The 24,235-nt window shown below is 39.6% G+C and overlaps 1 protein-coding gene across 1 annotated transcript in view; it reads left to right on the top strand.

Annotated features, from left to right (window-relative positions):
- LOC145412982 (uncharacterized) overlaps nucleotides 1–24,235 on the top strand; it is a 67,539-nt gene that overhangs the window by 11,745 nt on the left and 31,559 nt on the right. The window contains exons 4-9 of the mRNA XM_080282805.1: nucleotides 3,578–3,704; nucleotides 3,943–3,952; nucleotides 5,452–5,585; nucleotides 14,034–14,119; nucleotides 18,756–18,854; nucleotides 23,002–23,149. Coding sequence (XP_080138931.1) covers nucleotides 3,578–3,704; nucleotides 3,943–3,952; nucleotides 5,452–5,585; nucleotides 14,034–14,119; nucleotides 18,756–18,854; nucleotides 23,002–23,149 — 604 coding nt within the window. The remainder of the gene's footprint in view (nucleotides 1–3,577; nucleotides 3,705–3,942; nucleotides 3,953–5,451; nucleotides 5,586–14,033; nucleotides 14,120–18,755; nucleotides 18,855–23,001; nucleotides 23,150–24,235) is intronic.

Genomic DNA, 24,235 nt, shown 5'->3' with positions numbered 1-24,235 from the left:
TTGATAAATGTGGATATGGAGACAGGACAACACGAGCATTGCTCAATTCCTGTATACTACAAATAGGTAAATACACACACACACACACACACACACACACACACACACACACACACACACACACACACACACACACACACACACACACACACACACACACATTCTTTTCCCCAGAAAAGGCATGGTATGAGAAGAGGCGAGTGTGGGTGACATAACACTGTTGGCATCATGTTCTCCCTGTGATATGCCATTGCTGCTGATGACGACATGTGACTCGACAGAGGAGAGACTATAGTAGGACTCGCGTAAATTTGCGCCTGTGGTGTGGCCCGCACCTGTGTACAGTGTTGCCACGTTTTCTATACCGTTCTCTCTCTCTCTCTCTCTCTCTCTCTCTCTCCTGGCAGGAGATGTGAGCCACCCTGAGTACTTTTGATTCTTTTATAAGTTGTTTATAATTGTGCTTTCATTTGTTAATTTGGTTTTGTTATATTTAGTGATATTTATCATTTTTTGTATACGGCGACAGATGACCCGTTATTGCAGTACCATGATTGATTTTCATTCATTCATTCTCTCTCCCCTTTCTCCATCTCTCTCTCAGCCTGACAATGCCTCCACCACCACCACCCCCCGTCATGCCGACAATGCATTCAACCTTGCCCCTCTCCTGCCTCTCTCTCTCTCTCTCTCTCTCTCTCTCTCTCTCTCTCTCTCTTATTGCAAGAGACAATTTGGATATTTTCCTTTACATAATATTGTATATATTGTAAATTTGACATCATTTCCACACCACCCCTGAGATCAAGGCCACCGACTTTGTGTGGAAGTGTTGCCGCTCGCGAGTGAATAATGTTTTTTTTTTTTTTTTTTACTTCGGTATTGGCATATGCCTACTATTTTGTCCTACATATTAGCTTATGATTATAAATGTGATTATTCCTCGCCCTTAAAATTATGGTAAAAGCCAGTAAATGTGAGCATTTTTCTCTAGCAACACCTGTACAAGCTATGCTTGGGTCTACGGAGGGGTACGTACTTTACCTTAGGCCAGACTGGGTGTGTCAGTGTTACCACTCACAAGAATTATATGAATTATTTCTTTTACTTTGGATATTGGCATATTTCTTCTTTTTTCAGGCTCATTATCTTATATCCATAACTGTGATATTATTACCCACCCTAAAACTACGCTAAAAAACATTAAAAGTGACTACAATTTCATTTAGCAACACTGTACAATATGTATGCCATGTTTCTGTGTTACTGTATAAATATTTTATGCATAATAAGATTACTGTTGATTCATCCATCAAAATACACAAGTGTAAGTTTTATTCATCTGAATTTATCGTATTTGTGTTGCCTTGTACAGTACAATCCCAGTTAACTGGGTGGCTTGGGGAATTTACCTTCCCGGTTACAGATTTTTCCCGTATTTCTGATTTTCAAGTCAGATCTATACAAAGGCTATCACAGCAGTAAATACAGTTCAGGTACTCACCAGTCACATTAGGGGTTACACTAAGAGACACTAAGAGATTCCGCCTGAAAAACTGCCTTGTAAACACACACCATGGTCATAACGCACGTGCTTGAATTGTCTAGCAATTTGCAGTACTGCAAATTGCACCAGTCCATTGTTTACTGAATTACTGTATTCATTATATGTACTGTACTCATAAAAATTGAAAAATAAAATAAAGAAATAAAAGCTTGAACATTTATTAGTGAAGTGATGATGTGTTAAGACTGCACTGTAGAATTATCACGACACCTGTGCCCCCACGTTAGTTTTGTTTACGTTTCTCTGAGCCCGACTGTTCTTCTTCTTCCCCACCTGACCTCCATCACTCCACCCCTCACCCGCCACTCAGCTGTTTTGCAGAAAATAAAATAAATGATGTACGTATGAAATGCAGGCATATTATTTATTTATTTTTCTTCCAACAAAGTAAACTTTCATTCCTATTAACATTTATATTCAGCCATTAGTGTTTTATAATGTTCACCTTTTTCAAGTCATTTGCATATGTCCAGCTTCTGTTTCAAGGTAAGCACGATACGCTTACGTTTAGTTTGCACTTTAGGCATTTTGGAGTGTACAAATTACCGTCTATCGGAGGAACACAATAGCAAGAGAGCTTGTTTACTGTCTGGTGACAAAAAGCAGACTGGTGATTTTTGGAGGGTGTGGAGGATGACTGAATTCAAGTAGGGGAAAGAGGGGGAGAGGAGGGGTGGTTAAGAGGATTTGCTAGGGATTTACATTAGCCGGAAATGCCTTCACCTCGCTTTGTCTGACTTCACCCAACCTCGCGTGACACGATCAAACGACGGTTTGGTGGTCCATTCAAATTGGTGCACAGTTATAACTTACTGACATTTTTACCAGCCCTTGAATTTTCCCGTTTTTCTGAGTATTCCGTTTGTCTGGATATCGGATAGCTGGGACTGTACTGTACTTAAATAGCGTCAGTTTCACATCGCAAGTTGGGGAAACGTGGCACCATTGTACACAGGTGCGGGCCACACCAAAGCCTCAAATTTACGCGAGTCCTACTATAGTATGTCCAAATCATGCTCTGTGGTGCTGTATCTAAGCCTATTTCTTGGACATTTTGGTAGGAGTAGGGGGTTGGAGGTGGCATGCCATGTGGGGTTTGGTGAGGAATCGGATGACATAGAAATCTCATACCTTATTTTATCCTTGGTGATAATTAGGTGACTAATGCAGCAGCTTGCTCTCTTGGTTGACTCACGAGATGCCATGGGCCCCTTGACAATGTAGCCATGATTGTTTATATATCTTTGAGTTGAAGGAAGTAGAACCCCTTTATCATGATGAGTATATTCATGACCCAGCGGACAAGGGTTTAGCACAAAGAAACGTGTAAAGATATGTTGTAAAGAGAGAAGATTAAGAGTTTTGAACAAAACGTGATTGTTGATGTGCTTGCAAAGAGAATAATGTTTGAGAGTGTTGTTTATACAAGGGCATTGAGGGGATGATCATTGTGATATCAAGGTAGAGGTGAGAGGGGTGTGCATGCTTGTGCATGTGGAGTTGGTAAGACCTGTGAGGTGCATCCAGGATAACAGGGGCTTGACTGGTGAGTTTGGACCATTTCACTAGACATACTCTTGATGGTTTTGCATTTATTGTGCTCTCTTGCTTTGCTTACCTGAACCTACCAAACGTCATCTTAGGTGAGAAACAGAGGTGTGATGATGATAATGATGATGATGAATGTGCATTCACCCGTCAATAGTTGAAGAATTATGATCCCTTAAATAGTTTTAGTAATCCAAGGGTCTTTTCATGCCCAGCCCATATAGCCATGTCTTGGTAACATAATTTCTTCAACTAATTCCAGTAGTTTTTCCTCATTTATCTTTTGCCATAGATGGATCTCGTTAAATGGTTTCCATCATCTCCTGGAGGTACTATACTTAGTAAGAAAAAGGTTCTTGCTTATTGTAATTCTTTTTTCTGAAACTATGTGGTTTACAGTCTAATGGTGTACATTTGTTTTCTGTAGTAAAGAGTTTCATTTGAATGTCAACTTATTTGCAGCTGCGCCAGATGACATTTGCAATCCATGAAGATAGTGAGAATCTAAATTCAGCTTTGGAGGCATACGCATTCAAGTTCCGTTACACCCCAGATGGCATGACTGAAGTCACTGGCTTCGGGGCCAGTAGTAACAGGCAAGTACACAATCAGATGCTCATGTATTTTTAATCATCATCATCATCATCATCATTGTTGTCATCATCATCATCATCATTAATGGTGAAGAAAATACTAATTCAGTTTGTGTGAACAGAATAATAAAATAAGCCTTGGCATCCTTCACTTAACCCCTAAAGGCAGCAAATCTCCCACTCTAGTTATTCCCTCCATCACATTTCGGGTCCAATTTTTCAACTTTCACCAAGGTAAATTTTGGTCTTCTAGATTTCAAGAGCTTGAATTTACACACCTGAAAAATTTATATATCACTCATATGTCTAATGGTTACCGGACTATCAACCATCAAAGATAAAAAAAAGTCACCCCTTGTGGAAGAAAGAAAGTTGGAAACGTTTGGAAAATACATTATTTTCGCCAAGTAACCTTACAGAAATCACCTAAGTCAATATGAATTATGTGCCTAGGCATGAAACAAGTTGAAGGAATGGGCATAAAAAAGGAAAAAGCAAAAAATTATGTTTTTAAATTTAGCCTGCCTGCGATTGTCAGTATTAGGAGTTTATGTAGCAGGACCCAAAACTGACTATCATCAGACATAGGTCTTTTGGGGTTAATATTAAGACTGCACTGTAAATTAGAAAGCACTACTTTTTCCTCAGGAGTTTCCATTTAACTTAAATAAAATAAAATATCTAGTTTGCCAATTGCAAGAACATGCTGCTCAGAATAAGGGAAACAGAAAGTGTAGAAATTATCATTTCATTGTAGCCTATACTGATATGTAATGTAGTAAGTGGGTGGCAGCTGCTGTGAGATTAAAGGCAGAAAATCATGATGATGTCTGTTGAAACCCACCTTGCAGAGGTGCCAGATATTTTATTGCATTCAGTATGACTAATCTTAATAAATGACAAATGTCTTGAATTTTAACATTGTGTATGTTTACATGCAGCACATCTTTAAAATGTATTTAAATCGTCATTTACAAAGGGGTAAGTACAAGTGCAAATCTGGTACACTGACTTTTTCTAATGCCAAGTACCAGTACAGGTATGTAAAATTGTATACTTAAATTCAAGTACTGTTTATATACTTGAACCCAAGTCAGGAAGGCTGACCCTTTCAAGTATGGCACACTGCTATTCAGATTTATACAGATAACATTTGAATGCATAGCAGTACCATTTCCATCTGTTATTTATAATGACTACAACACTTCTTCCCAAGATCTCAACTCTTAATTCAGTATTTCATTCTCAGATCTCAGCTCCTTCTCCAGCAGTTCTTTTCTGGATCTCAGTTCTTACTTCAACACTTCTTCATCAGATCTCAACTCTTACTCCAACATTTCCTCTCCAGATCTCAACTCTTGTTCCAACACTTCTTCCCTACATGTGAATTCTTACTCTAGCTCAGTTTTCCCAAATATTATCACTGTACAGAATTTGTCCTCCAGGTCTCAGCTTTGTCCATCACCTCTTTCACAGATCTCAACTCTTACTCCAACACTTCTGTCCCAGACCACAACTCATACTTAGACACTTCATTCTTAGATCTATGCTTCATCCTTGGATCTCAGCTGTGCTCAAGCTCGTCTTCCCCAGAGCTCAACTCTTACTCCAGCACATCCCCAAATTTCAGCTAGTACTCCTGCTCTTCTTCCCCAGATCTCAAATCTTACTCCAACACATCCCAAAATTTCAGATTGTACTCCAACACTTCCCAAGGTCTTAAAATTTAACTTCCACTTTCAGCTTTGATGAGCAGGCTTATGATGTGCGAAAATCAACAGTAAAGATGTTGCGAACAGTCCTGCTTCTTACTCAGGCACTGAAGCCCTTGCCTAGGAGGGTATACCTTTCTATGAAGCTTGGCTATTATGATGAGGGTAAGATCTTTATGTTTAGATTTAGACAGACAGTTAAGTATTGCATCTATACATTATGCAGATATTGTGCGGATGAAATCAGTAAACTGTATTCACCACCAGCAGACAGTGTCATGAGTAGTGATGTTTATCACCTATTGTCCTCCCCATCATCTTCAGTGAATGCTGAAAAGGCTTACTGGTAGTCTACCAGGGAGTACCAGTAATTACTATTGATTGCAATTTTTTTTTTATTTCTCAGCTGTTAGAGAGTCTTAAGATGCATACAGTCAACATGGTGTTTGCTATAAGGCAGTTAATCAACATTTAAACTTTGTAAAACATTGCTAATTGTTTTTATAGTAAAGTCAGACCCCTACTTATGAAGGATTGACTTACGAAAAATCTGCAGATACGAAAAAAATGTGTGTGTGTGTGTGTGTGTGTGTGTGGCGGGTCAGTCATAGCAAGGAAGGACAGGATCAGGTGAAGACACAGACAAGGAGGTGAGGTGTTAATAGACGAGTTTCTGGTCAAAATTTTTTTGAAGTATGATACTTGTATGGGTAAAAAATGTGCAGAAAATAGCTACATCAACCATTATTTCCAAAAAAAAAATGTGCAGAAACATGAAAAAAATAATAGATAAAGTAGCTGAAAAATCACGTGACTGTGAAATGGCCTTTGATTGGTCGTGACGTCATTACTCACACTGAGGCGGCATAGTCTACTGTGTTTACTTTTAGCATGCATACATTGTGCTTATTTCTGACCTCCAAGAATGCCCAGTGACAAGAGGAATAATTGCTAATGTTTCGTTCCTGTGTGTAAGTGCACTGGCAAAAGCACACCATGGAAATTATTCCTTTGTGTACCAGCCAGTAACAATAAACGAAAGCAGTGGTGGCTGGCTGCTCGTCGGAAGTTCCCAGTGCTGGAATGCAGTCTTTACTGTTGTAAAAATATTATATTCATCACCATACTTGTTCATATACACCTAACTATCTGGATTTCGGTAAAAAAAACTAAGATTAATTTAACTGTTAATAGAATATTAGGATTCAGAGCGAAAACGTGCTAAGGTTAGCGGGTATTTCTACTTTAGATTGCCAACATGCCTTGACAGACTTCTGTTTTGCACAAATACTGATTTAAAGTGCAAATAAATGCATTTGTATGTTAAATTAACATTTATACAAAGCAGAAGTCTGCCAAGGCAAGCAGTTGAGCTAAAGGAGAAACACCTGCTAATTTTAGCGCATTTTCACTGTGAATCCTGATTTTTAAATAAAATCAAATACAAAAATCTGACCAGATTTCAGATATTTAGGTGAGTATGAACCTAAATGGTGATCAAATGTATAACACTAATTAAAAGTACCGATTTGGTGTTGGTACGGTAAATGACCGCCGATTCGGTATTTCATCGCACTCTACTGAAGGTACTTTACAATCAAGTTCAGAGTCGCTCACTGAAACTGTTCATTCAGAAAATTAATAATGAAGAGGCCAAATATTAAATATGCATGAGCATAATGCCATTATAAACTCATACGACTGATACTGTACGTCATACATTAAACACTTTCCACCTCATGAGGTACAAGTACCACCCGTGAATGGTGTAGCTGTAAGCTGCTTCTGGTCGATTTCACCACAATTTACTTACCTAACAGGTACCACCCATTTACACCATGAAAAGTATTCCTTCACAACATACCTGAAGGGGGTAGTTTGGATCTATGGTGGCCATGTAGGTACAACTGTTATCTCCTGTACTGGTAAAGTATTGTATGATGGATTGGAGTGTTGTCTGCAGTATGAATACTGACATCATTGCCATCATGGTGGCTGTTTCCTTCCAGCACACAAAGAATTAAAGTTATCACGTCTTGATCAGTGCAAATGATAAATTAAATTAAAAGATACATATACCGTAAGTTTCTAAGTACATGGCAGAGTGCACTTGCCATGTTTACCCAGAACCGGCAACATGTCTGTTGCAGTTCAGGGAAGGGTAGGGGATAAGTGAAGGAGTAGAGACAATAATGGGCTTTAATCTGTGTGTGTGTGTGAGAGAGAGAGAGGGAGAGAGAATAGCACAGAAGTAGGTATGGAGTAGAAAGGCAGTGGGGTAGAGGGAAAGAATTTTGTGACCTCAGTACTGTAATTATGGGATTAGAGTTGGGTTTGAGAGAGAGAGAGAGAGAGGATAGCACAGAAGTAGGTATGGAGTAGAAAGGTGATGGAGTAGAGGGAAAGAAGTTTGTGACCTCAGTAAATATGGGATTAGGGTTGGGTCGGAGAGAGAGAGAGACAGTATAAGAATGAGAGATGGACTTACGAAAAAAAACAACTTGCAAAAGACCTTTAACCCCTTAACTGCGGGGCGTCACTTTCGTGACGCTTGGGAGCAAGGGATCATACCGCGGGGCGTCGCTTTTGTGATTCTGTGTTATTTTGAATTCACTCGGGCTTCCAGGTGGGGGCTTGTATCATCTATCAGTACTGCCAGTGTCCAACACTAGTCAGCACTCCTAATCTCATCTGTACTCCCATCCATTGTTGACAATTTAGCCATTTCTCCCCGTTCTTGACTCCCCTCCCAACCCCCCTCCATTACCCTATCCTCTCGCCTGCCCGGCCGTGCTACGCTAAGTAAATCTTCCCTGGAATTTTTCACTGATTTCATCCATTGAAATAAGCCCTATGCCCTATTCTTATACCAAATAATATATACAAGAAAGAAATAAGTGAGAGTGCCATACACCTGGAATTGGCTAATTATCACCTGACAACACCTCACTTGCACTCGTTCGCTAATTTTCGCTGTGTATTTCCCCTTGAAATATGCTGTATAATCTATTTTCGTAATAAATATACATATAAGGAGGGAAGGGAGAAACCTTTGTGATATTTATATTCACCTGGAACTACCTAATTTATAATGTATTGTCTAGATTTCCTGCCAATCATTTCACTGCTATAAATTAGCTGTGTCAAGAGGCTAACGTTGGGAGTACTGATTTCCCTAGGTAGGCCACCACCCCGGCCCACCCTTATCAGTTCACTCTCATCTTCCAGTGTGGAGGTACGGCTGTTCGCTCTTGCTAGCTTCAGGGACTTTTCACTCCCATGCAAAGGGCCCTGTGACCTTTACCCCCTACTAAACCTCATGTGGAAAGAGGTAAAGGGCTGACAATTGATGAGTGACTACGATCTTTCTGTTGAGTAAAACAGTGCAAGTGGAATTGTAAATAATGTGTAAACAGCAAGTGAAAGTAATGAATGTGAATATACGTCAGCAGTGGAAAATAGTTTTACAGGTTACTTCAAGTGACAGTGCATAACACAGTGTAAATAAAATAGAAATGTAAATAACGTAAATAAAATAGAGAACGTAATTAGAAATGTAAATGAGTAGTATTACAAGAATACGAGTATATACCTTAGGAGTAATGAAAGTGAAAGTTTCACTCTAGCATGTCTGAATACTATGAGTTACGAGAGTGAAACTGAAAGTGACAGAATCACTCTCAATGCTAGTATACAGGACGAGAAAGTGAATGCTACGTATTTTACTGAAAGAAATTGAATCCCTACAGTGACAATAAACTAATACTACTGAAGGAAACTTATGGATAAAGACTGTAGATATATATAAGTGTTATATAGTAATAGAAATATAAAGTGTGAGGGGTTTTATGAATAATAAATGACAGAGTACCAAGAGCGAATTAGCGCAAGTGCGATGGTCAGACGCGCTCGTAATTTTCATTGCTTTCACAGTGTTTTTTTTGTTTTTTGGAGTATGGATCCCAAACTACTTGAAAATCATAGAGTAGTGTTTATAGTGTTAATATCTGGCTGTGGTAATCATATTACGGGTTGTCGGGAAGTGTAAAGTGGAGACTTCGTTACCCAACTTCAGAGGTCTCCACAAGTCCTACGGTAACCGACGAAGGCTCAACAAACATTCCAGGAGAAAGCTGAAGGTATGTGCCATAAGCATATGTAATTTTAATATTCTAGGACTAATAGCTGATTTTTGGCAAATATTTTTTGAGAGTATGTCGGAGCCCGAATAACTCCGCGACACACGCAAAACATTGGTAAACATGCCCTCGGTGTAGGGGTTAAGAACCAATTACTTTCGTAAGTTGACTGCTTGTGTATGGTTAGGGTACGCAGTGAACAGTTTTTGGTTATAGATCACACTTACATTTGAATCAGTCCATCGCTTGTGTATACAGTAAGGTCCCGGGTTACGTCAGTATCGACTTACGTCAATTCAAGGTTACGACAGTCGGTCCGTGAGTGGAAATTTTAAAATATAAGAAAATAAAGAAAAAATACGTAAAGAGTGGGTTTTGAAGCGTTGCTAAGTACCGCGAGATGTCTCTGGCGTTTTCCCGCCTCACTCTTGACTACCAACAATCGCTCTCAGTCTCACTGCTACCACCGCCTGATACAGTGATACCGTCATTTTCTTGTGTTTTTCGCCATCCTGATTCCAAGATGCCTAAGAGACAGCTTCCTGGTGACCATAACGACTCCAAGAAACGCAAGACCATCACATTACGTGAAAAAGTCGATATTATTAAGCGTAATGAGAAAGGAGAAAAGGCATCAGCAATCGGGCATGCGCTTGGGATGAGCCGTACTACCGTAGCTACCATCCTCAAAGACAAGGAACGTATCTTGACTCACGTTAAAGGTGCAACTCCCATGCAATCAACTGTGATTACCAAGCAAAGATCGGGACTGTTGATTGAGATGGAACGGATGCTAATGCTGTGGATTGAGGACAATAATCAACGGTGCATGCCTCTGAGTGAACAGTTAATCTGTGAAAAAGCACGCACACTCTACCAAGACCTTAAGAAAGAAAAAAGTGAGGAAAGTGAGACCAACGAGACATTTGTGGCATCAAAAGGTTGGTTTACCTGCGTTCAGGGCTCGAGCAAACCTAACCAGCAAAAGAATTTTCGGAGAAGCAGCCAGTGCAGATGACGATGCAGCAAAAATATCGTTAAAGAGTTGGAGGAGTTGATTGAGAAGGAAGGCTACATTCCAGAACTTATATTTAATGTTGATGAAACGGGACTAAACTGGAAACGAATGCCTAACAGAACCTATATTGCTAAAGAAGAAAAAACCATGCCAGGTCACAAAGCATCCAAAGAGCGCCTAACGCTACTTTTGGGGGAAACTGTGCAGGCGATTTCAAGCTCAAAACCGCTACTCGTGTACCACTCCTGAAAATCCAAGAGCTCTTAAGGGATCCTTAAAGCTAGCCTACCAGTTCATTGGAAAAGTAATTTAAAGGCTTGGGTGACTAGTGCAATTTTCATTGACTGGTTTTCAAAGTGTTTCGTGCCAGAGGTTGAACGGTATTGTGCTGTGAAGAATCTGCCATTCAAAGCTCTTCTCATTATTGATAATGCTCCTGGTCATCCTTCGAGCCTGACAGAGTTGCACCCTAATGTAAAAGTTGTGTTTATGCCACCAAACACAACATCAATCCTACAACCCATGGACCAAGGTGTAATAAGAGCTTTCAAGGCTTACTACCTGAGAAAAACATTCAGACAGGCAATACGAGCAACAGAAAATGGTAAAGTAACACTCAAAGAATTCTGGAAAGATTTCAACATCTATAAGGCAGTTAAAAATATTGGAGAATGTTGGGCTGAAGTGACTGAGACAAATATGCACGGAGTGTGGAAAAAGTGTGCCCTAACCTCGTAAATGACTTTAAAGGATTTGATGAAGACAGTATAAACGAAGTCAAGCGCAACTGTGTGAAAATTGGAAACGATTTAAATCTGGACATAGACGAGAGTGATGTACATGAACTTGTTGATTCACATGATCAAGAGCTGAGTAATGAAGACTTGCTATACCTAGGAAAGCAAATGGAAAATGATGAAAAAAGTGATGAGGCAGAACCGCTAAGACAGTTTAAGATTAAGGAAATGGCAAATGCTTTCGACTTCCTAGAAAAAGCAATGGCTGCATTTGAAGATCAGGACCCAAATGCAGAGAGGTTTGCCAAAGTGTACAGGGGAATTGAGGATGCAGTGTCCTGTTATCGTCAAATCTATGACGAAAGAAATATGCCGCCAAGCAGTCTTCAATTCTCCAGTTTTTCTGCTTAACTGAACACCGAGCCACAACTTCACCACCAGTTGCTACCTCATCCTCATCGTCAACCCCTGACTCCCTATCTTCAGCCCCTGACTCCCCTGCTTCAGCCCCGGACTCCCCTGCTTCAGCCCTGGACTCCCCTGCTCCGGTCCCTGACTCCCCTGATGCAGTGCCTTCCACATCGCAACCCCAGTAACGAGTCAAGTTGATGTCAGAAGGTATGTAGTGACACATAGTATGCATCTTTTATTACAGTACCATACAGTAATCGGTCATTTTATCACTGAAATAATTTTGCTGTCCGAGTGAGAAAAAAAAAAAAAAAAAGCCATCAAACTTGATGTTAGAAATGCTTACATTATCGTGCTGGTAATGATGTTATTTCATATTTTACGGCAGTAATTTACAGTAAACTTTATTGTATGATGAAGTATGAAAAGTGCTTGAATATAGGAATAAAATGTGTGTTGGCAGTGTGCACGTGTGTAAGGACGGGAGAGTGAGGGAGCGGCAGCCAGACTCAGTTGTGGGTGAGGCAGTGGTGGCGTAACTCTGCTGCCATGACGATGAGAAGTGCTGTTACCGCAGCGAGTGCGGTACTGTGACGAAGACTCTTAGCTAGTACAACTTATATTTTATTCAATAAATATCATCAGTTCAAAAGACTATGTTTCTTATACATACCTGTTATAAGATTATTACATGTATAGTATGCAATGTATGGTTGAAAAATCTGTAAGATGCATTGCGGTAAGCATAATCATACGACGTACTGTATAAAACTCGAGTTACGTTCAAAATCGGCTTACGTCATGTCTCAGGAACGGAACTCTGACGTAACCCGGGACCTTACTGTATATATATATATATATATATATATATATATATATATATAGAATATTAACAACTGAGGATCCAGTAGGGAACCTGATGGCACAGATAAAACTGAAGACCAGGACAAGGACACGATGAACTCTGACCATGTTCGTGTTTTATTGCAGTAGTGGCGTTTCGAGGTAATCCAGCCCCATCATCAGACAAAAGCAAAATATATAGAAAATGAATTGAGAAATGAAGTTGCAAAAATTACACCTCTTTCACAGAATACTGAATACGACTAAAATATATACAAAAATTTAAAAATGAAGTTGTAATAAAAATATATATACAGGTATAACCTACAGTATTTATACTTCATTCACAAAATTACTAAAGAGTTAACTTACACAGGCCTGCACCAAGACAACTACACAAAGCCACTGGTCAGTACACAAAAGCCTATGAAAAAGTAAACATGGTTGAGCTGTATGAGACTGCTGAGTGGAATCATAATGAGTCAGTTGGTAAATAATTTAATGGAAGAGTCATAGGTATTCAATGAAGGCTTTAAGTCATGTATAAACAATGATTCTGCTATTCTAAGACTAGTTTTATCTCTATTAGTCATTAAAATCTCAAATCATCCAGATCAAAACTATGACCCAAAACAAGAGAATGTTCCCTAATTTCCGAGAAGGGAGGGTTTGACAGTGGTAAAGTGGTTCTATATGACAGGCCTTTGTGATCGAACATTCTAATTTTCTGGTTTCAAATATAACTCCCAATATATCCGGCATTACAGTAGGAACAATTAAACTTATACACAATGTTCGAGCATAAAGCTTTTGAGAATCTCTCCTTATACCTGTAGTATGTGACTTTGTAAAGGTGAACCTAAATGAAACCTGTGGATGAACTATATTAAGCATTTTATTTAATTCGATCCTTTCTGATGAGAAAATGCTGTGCCCATAATAAGGGAGACTAATGTAAAATACTTGTTTAGGAACTAAAAAACAGGATTTGTGCAACTGAATAATTAATCCATATGCAAGGTACTTTCAAAAGGATGCAAAGGATATGCATTATTCAAGAAATGGGTTCTCAGCCTATTAATTTTTAAATGGAACAGATTCCAATCTGAGGAAAGATTATAACACCTGATTAACAAAGTCTTAATTGAGTTGAGTTTAAAGACCCCGGGTACAAAAGACGAAAAATTAAAACCAAGTCCTGTAAAGGTACTCTTCCTGTAAACAGAGGTACTGAAACAAGAGCCATGTCTATGGACTAATACATCAAGGAAAGGAAGCCTACTATTTTCTTCCATTTGAATTCACTGTAGATGGAAAACTAATATTTTTTGGACACGTACCATGTAAATATGAATTTTTATGTTTAATAATTGTAGAGTTGGCTTTGGGTAATATGGACTGGAAAGTGTTGGTATTCATATGTATTTTTTTTTTTTTTTTAATTACAGTGTATTAATTTTTACAGTTACTCCACCTGATTATGAGCCTCCAGGGTTTAAGGAAGGTGGTCACAGTTGCTTCTGGTTCAGTGAGAAACCAATCACTATCCGGGTATGTGTATACTGTATATGTGTGTGTGTGTGTGTGTGTGTGTGTGTGTGTGTATTTGTATTTACCTGTTTGTAGTATACAGGAATTGAGCCAAGCTCATGTCCTGTCTCCATATCTACATTTATCCTGTCAAGTTTTAAACATATGAATGCTTTTTGCCTGCACCACTACCTCGTCTAAGTCATTCCAAGTACCCATGCTTCTATTCGGGAACCTGTATATTTTAAGATCATTAAGACATCTACTTTTCCACAACTTGAAGTCATGACCTCCTGTTCTTCCATCAACCAACACAAAAAGATTCTTTCTAACCTCCTTTTCCAGTTCTCTTACATTTGTCAACATTGTGATCACTCTCTGTCCACCTTTTCCAGTTCTCTTACATTTCTAATTGGTCGAGTTTCATGTTTTCCTTCTCGTGCAGTGTTGTTAACTTCATTTTTTTCCAATCTCTCCTCATAGGTCAGTTCCCTTAAGCATGTTATCATCCTTGTAGCAATCTGTTAAACCCTTTCCAGTTTATCAGTATGCTTCTTCAAATGAGGTGACCATACCACAGCCATATACTCTAGTCTTGGTCTTATCATGGTCGTTATCAACTCCTTCAGCATTTCCTCATCCATATAAGTAAAAGCCACTCATATTGGTCAGTATTCCATAGTGCCTCCAATGATTCTGTTAATATGCTTTTCTGGTGACAAGTCATCCTGAACAATCACTCTCAAATCCTCCTTATCTTTTACTAATTATCTCATTGCCCACATTGTATGTCCAGTGTGGTCTTTTTTCACTTACTCCCATTTCTAATACATGACACTTCTTGGCACTGAAATCCATTTTCCAAGTTTTGCTGCAGCTGTGGAGTTTATCCAAGTCCTCTTGCAGTTCTCTACAACTATCTGTACATTAATATGTTTCATGATTTTAGCATCATCTGTGAACATATTCATGTAACTATTCAAGCCTTCTGATAAAACATTTACATACATCAGAAACATAATTGGAGCTAAGACAGAGTCCTGGAGTACTCGTCTGGTCACATTTTCCATTGTGAAACCTTGTCCCTTATTACAGTCACCATCTGCCTTCCTATCAGATAATCTTCCTTCCACTTTAATAGTTTTCCATGCACTCCTCCAAAGGTCTTCAACTTCCACAGCAGTCTCTTATATGGCACCCTGTCAATGCTTTCTTGGGATCTTGATAGACACAATCTGCCCACCCCACGCTCTCTTGTATGACGTCTGTTACCCTACTGTAGATGCTTAATAGGATAGTAACACAAGATCTTCCATCTCTAAAACCAAATTGTCTTGGTGTTATCACTTCATTGTCTTCTAAATACTAAATCCATTTTTTTTAATTATTATCTCACAGATTTTACAAACAACACAAATAAGTGACACAGGTCTGTACTTGAGTCGATCTTCCCTGTCTCCTCTCTCTTTGCTGTTTTCCAGTCTTGAGGTAAGTGTCTGTTTTCGAGAGAGCTCTTAATGATGACATAAATAGGCCACACTAATTGGTCAGCACATTCTTTCAGGAGTCACCCAGCCACACTATCTGGTCCCATTGCTTTCCCCACATCCAAGTCCCTCATCATTTGTAGCTCCTCATTCATGTCATCTGCAATTTCTGCTATTCTCGTCATCCTGGGTTCCATTTCAGGTTCATTAAATTCCTCTTCCAACACATTGACTGCAGCTTGTTCTTCATTATTTCGCACAAATCTTCTCTTTTGTAAGTTTCGTCTCCATCTCTCAGTCGTATTGTACTGTCCTTAACTTCCATTTTACCATTTACAGACCCATAAAATAGCTTAGGTTCTTTTTTATATTTAGTGTGTGTTTGTGTGTGTGTGTGTATTGCAGCTTTGATTGACACTGTTCTGTCACAGGTCCTGAGTTTCATGTGTGGGCCTTTAAATTTGTAATGCTTGTGTGTGTGTGTGTGTGTGTGTGTGTTTTATGAATTTTAAATAGGTCATTACTTAAAAATATTTTTTACACCTATGACATGTACAGTCGTGGTCAAAAATAATCACCTATCCTCAAGTACTCCGAGCCTCAAACTGGCTCGTTTATGCGTGGCAAGTCACTGGAGTAAGAAGGGCTGAGAGGGAGGGGCCAGAGAGAGAAGGGAAGGCTGATGGGGGTGGGGGTGGGTGGGGCAAATGATGGTGCTGGGGTGGAGGGAGAAAGGGGAGGGAGGGTAGGTAGAGGAGGGAGAATGAAATGCAAAGTGGTAGTTACATAATTTGTCTATTTTCTTTCATTCAGGGCATGATATAAAGGAGTTAATGTTTGGTAGATAATGCTGTATAGCAGTGTCAGATAACAAGCTTTAGAAAGGTGGTGATATCAAGGGCTGGCTCACAAGAGAAATATACTGATGTGACAGATCAAGCATTAGTGCAGAGCCAGGTATTTGTTTTTATCCGTGTAATTACCTCTCCCCGCCCTGGAGGGGCTCGGGGACAGATATTGTTTTAACTGGGCTTGTCTGTCATCTGTCTGTCTATCTGTTAATAGCTTTATGCGAAAACTACTGGTTTGGTTTTAACTAAAATTACAGGGATGATGAGCTATGACCTTCTGATCACCTGAATAAATTTTGGGCCAAATTGGGCCATGGCCCAGGTTGTAGCCCCCCCCCCCCAAAAAAAAAAGTTTATTCGCCATAACCCCTTTCAAATTCGTCATATCGACGTGAAACCAAAACTTAAAGGTGCATCTTTCAAAATCTGCATCCTATAACATGCCTCATTACATCAGGGGGGTCCCCCCATTTAGCAGTTTAGGAGGTCAATGTCAGGTGGGTCAAATGGGCATAAAATTGTAAATTTTCACCTGATTTATTCCAGATTTGATATATGACATCTTTGACTAGATATCCTGTTGTTTTTATATGTCAGCACTAAAATGACTGCCGGGGATGGGTCTGCTGTGCCTTGGCACCACTTCGTGTTTGACTGTGGATGCAGAATGGAATCTGGATGGCTTTGACTTCTGTAATGTAAGAAAGGTCCTGTACTCCTACTAGTAATTAATTTTTGTAACTAAATATCATATGCAACCCTTGACATGGCTGTGTCCACAGTAAATATGATCATCCTCTCGGTATACACTCCCTGTGTACAGTCACCATCATGTCAACTATTTATGGCATCTCTGTGTGAAAAGGCTGTTTAACATAATTGTGCATAAAAGGTAAATAAATTTTATGTCTACTGTATGCACATTGGTGGATATAATAACGATATCTCTCACAATCTTTTGCTTGGACTCATGCTGGTATGGCTTTGAATGGCCATCCAACAACCCTAATGCCTTCTCATCACCTCGGAATTATATTTTCCTCTGACAAAATACCACTAGTTACAAATTGGTGGACAAGGCAATAGTGTGTTTTGCTGGAAACTTCTGGCTCTGCACTAATGTTTGATCTGTCACGTCAGTATATTTCTCTCACGAGTCAGCCCTTGATATCACCACCTATCTAAAGCTTGTTATTTGACATTTCTATACAAGGTGTAATGCAGCCTTATCTATGAAATATTAACTCCTTTATATCATGCCCTGAATGAAAGAAAATAGACGAATAATGTGACCACCACTTCGCATTTCATTCTCTCTCCCCCTTACCTCCCCCCCCCTCGCTCACTCCACCTCCGCACCATCACTCGTCCCCCCACCCACCTTCCTGTCTCTCTCTGACCCCTCCCTTTCAGCCCCTCATCTAATGTACTATAGCAGTATTCGTGCGTGTGTGTGTGTGTGTGTGTGTGTGTGTGTTTTGGGCAGCCGAAACTACACATTCAAATCGCACCAAAATTGGCACAAAAATTGCAAAAAATTTGCTGATGTGAAAAAACTTGGTCCCATCACAATTGAAAAACTTTTACTATATTCAATGAGCGATCACATTTTGACCCAAAAAAGCTGCTTCTGGAGCCTGGCATAGGATCTTCGTAGAATTTTTTGCCCAGAGGTAGAACTAAAATAAACTGTATCAGTAGCCGTGTGTCTGCGTTACTATATTTAATGAGTGATCACATTTTGACTGAAAAATGCTGCTTCCGAAGCCCGGCATAGGATCTCCGTAGAATCTTTTGGCCAGAGGTAGAACTAAAATAAACTGGAGCAGTAGCTGTGTGTCTGTGTGTGTGCTTAGGACTTGCGTTCGGACAACTTGGGTGCCATTCCCGAAGCTGCAGATAACATGATCATTTGGTTAACTGCAAAAAATCCAAGTGACAACGTTACACTAAAACAGTTCGTAAATGCGAGAGCCCTCCGCAGGAGCAAGTGCGAGGGTCCCGAAGGGCCCACGAACATTTGTACTCCACTATGACTTGCCGTGCATGAAGGAGCCAGCCTGAGGCATGTGGTACTGGAGGATAGGTGATTATTTATGACTATTTATGACCACGACTGCACAGACTGATACAGAAGCATACAGTGTAATAGCTAGAGCTAGCCACATTCATTGCCCTCACTGTGACATCCCATTCTGATCTGTATTGGGCCAGAATGAGGAAGAGTTAATTCTGGCTGTCATTCTCCCTTTGAGAAGGTCTAGTCTTGAAGTGGCCTTCATTCAAATTGATAGCTGTATGTAACTGTTTTACCAATAGGCTGGTGACATAAGTACACGCTTCCATACTGTGAAGGTGCGGGTGAGTGTGGACAGGAAAACATACTCCACAGATGAAAATTCTCCTAACAGTTCTAAGGTATGTGTACAGATCTTAGTAATAAATATACTTTTTGATACAGTTGTAGGTTTATATAATTCAGTTTGCAGTCTGAAGCATTTTATGTAGTTCATGCATAAGGCTTGTTACCAGTATTGCTGGTATTGCTTGTGTAGCTAATTTTAACTCCTACAGCCATAGAGATATCCAGTTTAAGCTGAATAAACACATCAGTGTTAGCCATGATAAATGAAGAAGACAAACCCAGGCCGAAGAGGTAAGAGAGATTGTTTGTAACCCCTACAGCCTGGGTATGTTGTACTTGTTTCTAATCCCAGAAACTCTATTTATGTTGTACCTAAGCTGAATACAATAATTTGGTATTAGCCAGATTGAAATACCTTGACTGAAGGGGCTAGGAAATTGATATATTTGTGTAAAGGTGGGTTTGAAACTTAACAAATTAATCACTGGTCTGGCTGGGATTCAATCCCGGGCCCTCGTGCTTAATACGCGCGCACGTTACCACTGAGCCAAAGAGAAGATCCCCGCTCTACCTACAGGCAATGCAGGCTTTTATACACCCCATTACATCACTCTTTTCTCCCCCTGGTGATTAATTTGGTCAGTTTCAAAGACACATGGTAGCATAGCCCACTGGAGGCCACCGTCAGTGGGGGCCCGCGAACCACACAGACAGCTCACCCCCGGGATGTAAGGTTTAAGATACTGTCAACAACATCATGGCCCTCTAAGCCCTGCCTCACATCCCACGCCTCTGCCAGCCAATGTAAAGGTGGGAATGAAACTTAACAAAGTAATCACTGGTCTGGGCGGGATTTGAACTCAGGCCCTCGCGCCTCATATGTACTCAAGTTACCACTGAGCCAAAGAGAGGATCCCCACATTGCCGCTAGGCAATGCAGGCTTTTATACATCCCATTACATTTGTATGTGTTTAATATATAACCTGGTTCACACTATATATTTTGATGAATAAATCTTGGCTGTGTTACCTATTGTTATTATAGCCTGTTCTCTGTGATGTGCATACTGTTCATTAGTATACCAGGCATAAAGTGTAGGCTCTGGTATAATTTTCTTGTAGTCAGTTGATATTGTGATCTTTTAAATGAACTTGTTTTTCATACTCGGTCCAACATAACTTACGTGGAAATCATAATGTATGGTAGGTGATAATGCAGCCTCTCAAAAAATGTGTTGTCAGATACCACTGTGATCATTACCATGTAAAATCAACTATACCTTATACAGTCACTACTCGTTATACGTTGAACCGGTACATGATAATTCGCTACAACGATAACAAAAAAGTTACACTCCAAAATCCAATTTACGATGTACTGTATTTCCCAATATAATAATATTGCCACCGGAAAATTTCGTATGAAGCGCCAGGCACATGCAAGGCGACTGTCGCTCGTCTCAGGCAAGATGGCGGTCCTAGCATGTAGAGCATTGTTTTGGTTCAGTTGCACAGTCCCACCACCCCTTCAAAGCCCTGTCTATTCCACTCGTTCACGTGTGCTCCCTTGCTATCGTCACCTCTCAGCCAAGCATCGTACTACAGTATACATCGTGTAGCACCAGGCCAGCATTATGCAAGTGTGGTTATTGTGTTGTTGCAACGATTTACTGTACGTGAGTAAGTCACCTGTATTGGTATGATAGTGTTTGTTTTGGTTTTGGAGACGACTTGGACCGACACAGGAAGTGATTAAGGTGGGTTGTCATTTTTGTTTCAGTCTTGGGTAGGTGACTTTGGGAAGTTGAGTTGACATAGCCCCGCTTTTATAATATATTTCAATCTCCTGATTAACAATAAACTCGTTATACATTAAGGTATGACCTGACGTAACCCCATCACATAACGGGTAGTGACTGTTATTCATTTGAATTTACTATATATATATATATATATATATATATATATATATATATATATATATATATATATATATATATATATATATATATATATATACACAGTATTATACATGTACAGTAAAACCTTGATAAGTTGACCCTGCAGAAGGTGGAATTTCCGGTAAGTCGAACTCTGACCGAGGTGTGAGTGTTTATTCAAGGAGTTACATTTTAGTTTCTTATATTCTAAGTGCTGCATTTTAGTTTATTATATAACAAGTGTTACATTTTAGATTAATTGATTGTAAAGTAAAGTAAATAAGTGCAGAACTTTACCTAATTAAGTGACTGTTGCACTCCTCCATCTATGCAACCCCCTATCCTAGCCTAACCTATGACATGCACTGAATTGCTTTTATAGTTTATTTTTATTGCTTTATAAATGCTTCTTTAGTTTAGTGTTAATAAACAAGTAATCATATGATTTGTGACTATTGGGAGGATAATATAGTTTTTTGTTTTGCAAGTATTTTTGGTCAGTCAGAAAATTTGGTAAGTCAGACTACCTTAGAACCCCATATAGTTCGACTAATGAAGGTTTATTGTATATATGTGTGTGTGTGTGAGAGAGAGAGAGAGGGAGAGTATAGGTATATAGACACTGCTGTGAGTAGTTTTAGTAGTATTAAGATGAACTAAAGGAAGGAAGTGCAACAGGGAAGAAAAGTTGTTGGGGTGTTGAGAGCAGTGGTAAGAAATTGGAATAGAGAAAGTTGTTGAGGTGTTGAAAGCAGTGATAAGAAATAGAAATGGAAACTTGTGAATTGAGAAATCCTTACATGATAATATATTAGCTTTGTTATACAGGAGTGGGGTTACTGAATCACTTAATATGATGATGTATGAGTGTGTTGTCCCAGATGACTGGCTGAAGAGTGTGATTGTAAATGTGTACAAGGGAAAAGGTGATGCCCTGGAAAGAAGAAATTATAGAGGCATAAAATTTTTGGACCAGATAAGGAAGGTAATGGAGAGAGTTTTAGAAGGCCAATTAGAGAAGGAGTGAATATTGATGAGATGGATTTTAGGTTTATGCCAGGCAGAGGGACTCCTGATGCCATATTCATTATTTGACAGCTTCAGGAAAAATTTATAGGAAAGAAAAGGGGTCTTTACTTTGTTTTTGTTGATTTGGAGAAGGCCTTAGACACCTGTGGGAGATGTATGCTGATGATTTGGTGTTGATTGCAGAGAATGAAAGGGAGACAAAGGAAAGTGGAGAGATGGTATTGGACACGAGGGTTTTAGAGTAAATGCAGATAAAACAAAAGTGATGATATCTAGAGCTGGTAGCAGTACTGTCAAAGCAGAGGGAGAGTGGCAATGTGCAGTTTGCCACGTGGGTGTGGGAAGTTATTCCATCTTGTGCAGTATTTGTGATAAGTGGACACATAAGAGATGAAGTGGTTTTAGAGGTAGACTGCAAGAAAATGCTAATTTTATGCTTACCGTTTTGGGGAGAGCATTTAGAGATTGTCAGGCATGAAAGAACTGATCTTGCTGGTGAGTCTTTTGAGTGTGTGGAAGAGTTATGTTACTTTATTTGGAAGACATGTTATGTGCTGGAGGTGGGGCTGGAGCTAGCTCTGTGGCTAGAGTGAGGAATGGTTGAAAGAAGTTGAGGAAGCTGTTGCCTCTCCTGTCACTGACAGGGCTCCCCTTCCATGCTAAGGGATCTTTGTTTGTGGTATATGTTAGGAATGTAATGCTGTATGGTAGTGAGACCTATGCAGGAAAGGAAGAAGATATTCATTGGCTCATACGTACAGAAATGGTAATGATTAGGTGAATGTGTAGTGTGTCGAATGCGAGAACTGGGGGGGCTAGGGTTACGACTGGAATTGAGAAGAAAGTTGGAATTGGAGTGTATTGGTGTTGTGATGGGTAGGGGTAGATTGAGATTGTTTGGGCATGTGGAGAGGATGGAGGATAACAATTGGGTGTCGAAAGTGAGATTTGTGAATGTCGGGTAGCATTGCAAGAGGCAGACCAAAAAAGACCTGAGACGAGACCATGGAGTGTGACCTCAGGCGTAAGGGACTGAATAGGAAGCCTGAACCTAACATTGTGAAGTTAGATTTAGCTTCAGTTGAATATATGACAAAGTTGAGTTTGGTGACCTGAACTCAGGTAAGCTATGCACATAGGCTGTGAACTTTCCCAGGTCAGATTTCCAAGTCCATCTCAGGCTCTTGTAGCATTTGTCCCTAAGATTGGTTCCATGTTTGCTTTCCCATAGGAGGTGGAAGATAATGGATATCCCCAGGAGGCTGTCATGAACAATGAGGAGCAGAAGGAAGAACCATACAACTCCACAGAGTTTCCAACCCGAAGTTTTGTCAGCCATTCCCCCATCCTGATGTCCCCACCTCTTATGTCATCACCAGGTGCATTATTTATACAGTCTTACTACCATTGCTAGTATCCTGCATTTTGGTTATGTGGTAAACCCACACTCAACTTAACAGATTAGGGGGGAAGGGTAGTTTGATAGAATCAATTGTCTACTGGTTCCGAGTATGTCCAAAATAGCCTATATTATGATAATTAAAGAAGGCCATTTGTGGTGGGTGATGGTGACCATCACCCATTCACTTGATGTAATGCTTCCTACTTCTTCCTTCACCTTATAATTCTTTCTCTGTGTCTGTCCTCCTTTCTTCCTATTTCTCCCATCTTCCCTCTCACCTTTATTACTCTTCTTTCCTTTTCAGGTGGCTTTACATTGAGTGACAAGCTTAATGGTTTCCTGTAAGCCAGGAAACCATTAACAGCGCCTGGTGGTAACCATATAACCAACTCATACATATTCCCTACATGTCAGCAAGTGGGTTGGCGGGGGGTTAGAGTCCCTCCCTGTAAAACCACTAACTCAAAGACAAGTGGCCACCCCTTATGGGATTGCGGCATTTGGTTATAGATACCAGTAGATAGAAGACCATGAACAGTTCATATTCATTATTTGTATGGAATCATTAATATATAATTAGAAAATAGTATGCTGTACATCACTTTTATGATTATCTGACATTAACCAATAAATATCATTTTCTGACAAGCAAAAATCTGGCAAAATTAAATATCATTCTTTTACAACTTTAACCAACAGTGCATCTCTAACCATATGGGAATAATCAACAAAATCATTTTCTGTACTACTGTACTACAGTAGGTGTATATATTACTGAAAAATACTGTACTGTTTGTCAGGAAAACTACAGTATTTGGGGTTATTTTTACTATGTTTGAATAGTAATGCATTATAGTACTGTATAAGATTTTTGTTGGGGTTATGCCCCATCATTATCAAGGGGGGGGGGGGAGCATTATCTGACGTGGCTTTGACTGAATTATTTATGCTGGATAATTTGGGGATTTCTGTACGTTGTATGGGATATAAAACAGTACAGTGCCCCATATACTGGCCGTTTGTTAAAGGCTTTAATAAGTAGGAAATATCTCGGCAGACCGCA

This window comes from Coenobita brevimanus, chromosome 94 (assembly GCF_032717465.1).
Source record: "Coenobita brevimanus isolate Jiangsu-jjx chromosome 94, ASM3271746v2, whole genome shotgun sequence".
Classification (NCBI taxonomy): domain Eukaryota; kingdom Metazoa; phylum Arthropoda; class Malacostraca; order Decapoda; family Coenobitidae; genus Coenobita; species Coenobita brevimanus.
Note: the sequence above shows the minus strand (reverse complement) of the source record. Positions and strands in the feature narration are given on the sequence as shown.